General features: G+C 53.0%; 1 protein-coding gene across 1 annotated transcript in view; it reads left to right on the top strand.

Moving 5' to 3' along the window:
• The first annotated feature begins 572 nt into the window (after positions 1–572).
• Positions 573–6,000, top strand: part of FOXO3 (forkhead box O3) — an 87,862-nt gene continuing 82,434 nt past the window's right edge. Inside the window, exons 1-2 of the mRNA XM_035320591.1 lie at positions 573–646; positions 931–1,533. Coding sequence (XP_035176482.1) covers positions 937–1,533 — 597 coding nt within the window. The 5' untranslated portion in view covers positions 573–646; positions 931–936. The remainder of the gene's footprint in view (positions 647–930; positions 1,534–6,000) is intronic.

Here is a 6,000-nt window from a genome sequence, read left to right as displayed (position 1 = left end):
CGGCAGCGCTGCTTGTGCCTCCCCGGCAATTGGGATCGCTGCTGCTGCTGCTGCGGGGGCGGGGGGGGCCGGGGGCCCCCCCCCCCCCCCCCCCCCCCGCCGCCTGCATCCCCTCCCGGTGCGGCTTTCTCTCGCTGCCTCCTGTGCCCGGGCTTGGGAAATGACTTGAGCGAAGGGGGGAAAACTGTCAAGATGGCAGCAGCAGGAGCAAGGAGGTTATGAATGTGGTGTTGATGCTGGAACAAAACCCGTTCTCTCTGGCAGCCCTAGGGAGGGCTTAAAGCTTCTGGACCTGTTGGAAGACCGGTGATTTGATTTGCTCCTCTTGTGGTCGCCGTCTCCCTGCGAGAAGAAGGATTTTATTTTTGATTTTTCTTGACACCGACCGGCCCCGGGGTGGCCGTCACCCGCCCGCCGCGAGATTTTGGGGGGTCTCCGGTGCGTGGCCCGGGGGGCACTGCGAAGTGACGGGCGCACGCTAGCATGCAGCTGGACGGCCGCAAAGACTTGGCCTCCCTTTAGGGCGCTCCGAAGAAGGGGGAAAAAAAAGTCTCCGCTGTACCCCGAAGGACCGGGTCTCCGGGTCCGGGGGGGTCCTCTCCCGGCTGAGCTCCGTGTGCCCCCGCATGGAGTGAAACGACCCGAGGCAGCGCGGCGGACCCCTGGCCGCTCTCCGTCCGATTTGTTTTCCTCGCTTTCTCCTTCTTCTTTTCGCCCTCCCCCCCGGCTCCCCCTTCTCCTCCTCCTCCTCCGTGCGCATCGCCCGCGGGGAGCGGGGCTCGGGCGGTTCGGGGAGCGGCATGCCCGCCCGCTAGGCTCCCGGCGGCACCGAGGAGGCGGCGGCGGAGGAGGAGGAGGAGGAGGAGCGGGGTCGGCGGCCGCCCGCCCCGTCGCAGCGCCCCGCCGCCGCCGCAGCCGGCCCGGGGGGAGGCCAAGATGGCAGAGGCGTCGCCCCCCGCCCCGCTCTCGCCGCTGGCCGTGGAGCTGGACCCCGAGTTCGAGCCGCAGAGCCGCCCCCGCTCCTGCACCTGGCCCCTGCAGAGGCCCGAGCTGCAGGCCAGCCCCGCCAAGCCCTCGGGCGAGCCGCCCGCCGACGCCGCCTCCATGATCCCCGAGGAGGAGGACGACGACGACGAGGGGGGCGGCTCGGCCATGGCCGTCGGCGGCGCGGCCCCGGCGGGCGGCGAAGCGGCGGCGGCGGCCGCCGTCCCGGAGGAGGCGGCTCGGCTGCTGGCCCCGCTGCCCGGGGGCGGCCCGGAGGGGCCGAGCCTGTCGCCGGGGGGAGCGGGAGGAGCGGCGGCGGCGGCTGCGGGCGGCGGGGGGCTCGGCGGCGGTGGCCCCGCGGCGGCGCCGAGGAAGTGCTCGTCGCGGCGCAACGCGTGGGGCAACCTCTCGTACGCCGACCTCATCACCCGCGCCATCGAGAGCTCCCCGGAGAAGCGGCTCACCCTGTCGCAGATCTACGACTGGATGGTCCGCTGCGTGCCCTACTTCAAGGACAAGGGCGACAGCAACAGCTCGGCCGGCTGGAAGGTGAGGGGGGTCGTGGGGGTGGTGGTGGGGGACGCACACACACGGGGAGCGCAGCCCCGTCGCCTACCACGGGTGGGCTGCGGCTGCCTGCCCGAGGTTTGGTTTGAAAAAAGGGTTAGGGGGGATAAAAGTGGGGTGCGGGGGTCTTGGGGCGCTTTGCTGGTGCCCTGTGTAGGTGGTGGAGAGAAGGGAGATGCTGAAGCAGAGCAGGCTGGTCTGGTGCAGGTGGAGACGAGCAGGGAGGGAGAAGGATAAAAAGTGCCCCAAAAAAGTCTGAAAAAAGCTTTAAAAAAGGCTAAAAAAATGTTCTCAAAGGCTGTTTGTTTTGAAGTTACACGCACCTTATAGCTCGTGATTGAAATAAGCAGAGTTGCTTTTACGCAGCACCAGCCCTAGTCTGAAAGCTCAGATCCAGAACAGCTCCTATTTTCTTAAAGGAAAAAAAAAAAACACAACACCACAACAAACCCAGCGCCCCGGCGATCTGCCACACGTGCTCCACAGGAGGGAAACCCGGGGCTTGGTGTTTCTTTGGGACGTTGGCCGAGCCCTGGAGTTGGTGGCTGTGTGGCCACCCGCGCGTTGGGTTGGCGTCCGCTGCGCTGACGGTGTCGGCGAGGGCACCCTCACCCGACCAGCTGCTGCTCTCCAGGCTCTTCCTCCCAGCGTGGTGACTGTCAGCAGCCCGGATCGCTGCCGTTTCAATAAGCGAGCCGAAAAGAAGCCGATCGAGCCTGGGTCTGTGGGTTGTTTACCCACTGCACGCGGCGTGCAGCTGGGGCTTTGCTCTCCTGCATGCAGCCCGAGGCCTAGCAGCGGCTGGTGCGGCGTGCGAGGCATGCTGCGAGCGCATCCCGAACCTGCTCCTTCCTTCCCCGCTCCCTGGGGCCCTCCGTCAGCCTCCCCGGTGCCGAAATGTCAGGTACACGCAGCCAGGAGGGTGCTCCTGGATGCGGCTCCTGGCTGGGGAGGGAGATCCCGGTGGGATCGACCTGGGGGATGATGTTCGTGGCATCCGACAGGGAGTGATCAAAGGTAAATTTGTGGGGAAGTTTGTTGGTTTACAGGGAAATTAGCTTTATCCTTTGGATCTCTCAGTCTTTGGAGCAGGGGATAACTTTTGTGAGGCGAATCAGTCAGAGAGATCGCAGGGATGAAATGTCTCCGGCTGATCCCGTGCTAGCAGCTCTGTCTCGCGTTTCGGTTTCTGAGTAGGACCTGCTGTCAGGAGCTGAATTTTGCAGCTGTATGGTTCTTACCTTCCGAACGGAGCCCTGTAGAGGAAGCATTCTGCTGGTGTACTTGTCTCAGGCTTGGGAAAATACGAGCACAAAGTTTATATTGGTGGCACAGCTGACTCAAGGCTCTGAAAAGACAGGGATCGGTTTCGCAGCTTTTGCTGCCGTACTAGACGTAGGGCTTTGAAGTGACTTTACAGATGTGACACGGATCATGACAAAGGGTTAAATCTCACCACGGCAGCCCTGGCCTTCCTGAGTAGTTTGGCATCATGTGCAGAGAGAGGCAGGGGCTTTAGCTGTCAGCTGCTGTGACAAATCCCGCTTTTTTATCTGATAATTTGAATTTTCGGTAAACTCAAGATACCTGCCTTGAAAGATGACTTACCAGGTGATCGGGCTGGTAGCGTTTCAGCTGAACTGGGTGGCAAAACTCCCATTCGCTTCAGCAGAAGCAGGATCCGAGCCATAACGCCAAGTGCTTTACATTGATTAGTATGCTTAATACAGTCACATTTTTTTTCTGACAATTTATACTGTTAATTTGATATTGATTCCTTTTCTGAGCAGCATTAACTGGTACTTGGAGCTAATTAAAATGTTAAAAACTTGGATCCCTTGAGATTTCTCCGATATAATTTAGTTCAGAAGTTCCTCGCCAGCCTTAAAGATGACCTTTTGCAGAATATGCAGACATGCTGGTGGCAGAAAATTCTTCCTTTTTTAATGACTGTGAGCTGCCTTTGAAAGTTAGGGTAAGGCGTTGGGTCGCGTTCAGGGAGCGTGCGTTTGTGTGTGGGTGGTAGGGGCGTACTGAAAGGGGCAAAGGAGAGGTCAGGAGCTAATCATTTGCTAGGCTTCCAGAACTGCAAAATGCAGTTCCTAGCAGGGCTAGAGTTGCTTTCAATCCGTGCGTGTACGTTCAGGAGAGAAATACTTCAGTCGCCTGGAAAGTAAATGAGTTTCTGCAGAGGCAACACTCTTAAATAGAGACTCCATCTTAGTCTCCCGATGCTAAAACACATTATATGTTATTATCATCTCTGTTTCCCTCACAGGTAATGAATACAACTCTTCAGGAACTAATGTCAGCTTTTCACATCAGACTTTTTTCAGATTGCTAGTTACCCTGAGGTTTTAAATGAACAGAAAATACTTCTGCATCAGGAGGCTTTTATCTTAATTTAGAATATTTTTACACAACTAAGTTCATCTTTGAAGGCTGTAAGTACATTTAGCAATATTCTCCTCTAGCCCTGAGAGGGCAAATTGTCATTTTAAACAAAGATAAGATAAGTTGTTTTGTTATCTTATATATTATTATATGTGAAATATTAATGCTGTTTCCAGTGAGATGTGCTGAAGACCATAATCCGTAAGCATAACCGGGATTACACTCCTCAAAACAATTATCCTAAGAGCTATAAATTAAAGTTACAACTATCGTTCGGCTACACTTTTTTTTTTTTCCTTTTTTTTTTTTCTCGCCTAGGGCATTAAAGCAGAAGTGAATATTTCAGATGTGGTTAGGAAGGCATATATTACGTTTCCGCTAATTCAGATAAGGTTTGCCCCGTGCAGACGCCAGCAACCTTCTCGCTTTGTCCCCGGTGGGATGTCAGCTATGCCAGCACTGCACGGCAGCTCAGAAGGGAGCAGTCTGCAGTGCGTCCCCCTCGAGCCGGCGTGCTTCACACACTGTTGCATGCCACCTTCAGCCCGGCTCGGTGCGATCCTGCATGCTTTTGAATCACGGGGAAGGATTTAGATGCATGCTTCGATATCTGCTTACTGTCTGGAATAGTTGTGGGAAGGCAGTGTTTAAATCTGCTATCACAGGAGCTGGGGGGAAGGGTTTGCGACTGAGCTGGCTCCACTGCAAGGCCGGGTATTGCATTTACTTCCACAGGGTTCCTCGATGGGCAGGTCTCCCCGTGTTCCCAAATACAGGTGTGTGTTTCCCTATCCATGTACTGCAGTCGCAGAACAAGTGTGGTGACTTGAAACGTTTTTCTTTCCCCAAATACTTAGGATGCAGCAATTTACTGTACTCAATAGTCTTGAAATAGAAAACCGAAACAACCTTCTGTCCATATATATAGTAGCCTGGTGTCACTAGAGCATGTTGAAGTACTTCCATGTCTTTTCCTATAATGCTATTTTGTAATTTCTTGCAGCACTGTCTTGTGAAACACAGCCTTTTCTGCATGAAGAGTACACTAGGGGGACTGTTTTCCTCTTGGTTGAGCAGTATCGCAAGACTGCGAATCTGGTCCCTCATACGCAGATATCAGTAACTCCCAAATTTAAATACAGCTGATTTGCGTAGTTTTGTTTTTATATCAGAAGCCTGTTTGTTTTACACCTATTGCATTTGTCTTCCTCGAGAAAGATAAATACTAACCGCTGGGATATTTACTTTGGAGCGTAGATTTTTGGAAACTTTGTACACAGACGTTCATTACCTCACTTTATTGACCAGCATGTACTGAAGTCTCGCAGTTCCTTCAGCATGGCAAATGCACGAGTCTTTTCTCTGATGATTGAGACTTAAAAAGACTTGAGAAATTTGCCAGCTATGTAGACAGATGCCTAAATCTGTTAGCCAGATGCTAATACGCAAGATGTGTGGGACATTTTTTATCATCTTTTTGCAAAGGATGTGGGAAGGAAGCAACACCGCTCTCTGTTCTTATTTCTTCTTCCTCAGAGCAGCAAATAGCTTCTTTATCAGGAGCAGCAGTGTAAAACTGGAGTTTGCATCAGCTTCATTTTTCTCAATTGCTTTCTTTTTAAGACCTTGTTTCCCAGTTAACTGCTAGCACGAGTATTTTTTTCCAACCTTCTATTATTTTCTTACTTCTTTTTTCCTAATTTTGAGCTGCCTTGTTTGCCCATGCAGAAAGGCTTCGGTTACAAACTGTAGTCTGTTTATTTTAAGTTTTTGATCTAGTGACGCAAGCACGGGTTTAAGCACGTGAATAGTTCCTTGGGACTTCACTGGGATTACTTGTGTGCTTAAACTTACAGCTTAAGCATCTTACCTGATCAAAGCCTTACTAGGCTATAATTTAACAAACACTCAGTAGCATTTGTAAGTGAAGTTTGTGCTGAGCAAAATAGAGAGAAGCACAACTCCAGCCCCATATTCAAAACCGCTAGGTAACCGCTTCTTGCATCAAACAGGAATATAGTTTAGTGTCAAAGTAATAAATGACTTTTTAAACTC

The sequence above is a fragment of the Oxyura jamaicensis genome, chromosome 3 (assembly GCF_011077185.1).
Source record: "Oxyura jamaicensis isolate SHBP4307 breed ruddy duck chromosome 3, BPBGC_Ojam_1.0, whole genome shotgun sequence".
In the NCBI taxonomy this organism is placed as follows: domain Eukaryota; kingdom Metazoa; phylum Chordata; class Aves; order Anseriformes; family Anatidae; genus Oxyura; species Oxyura jamaicensis.
This window is presented reverse-complemented; position numbering and strand designations above follow the sequence as displayed.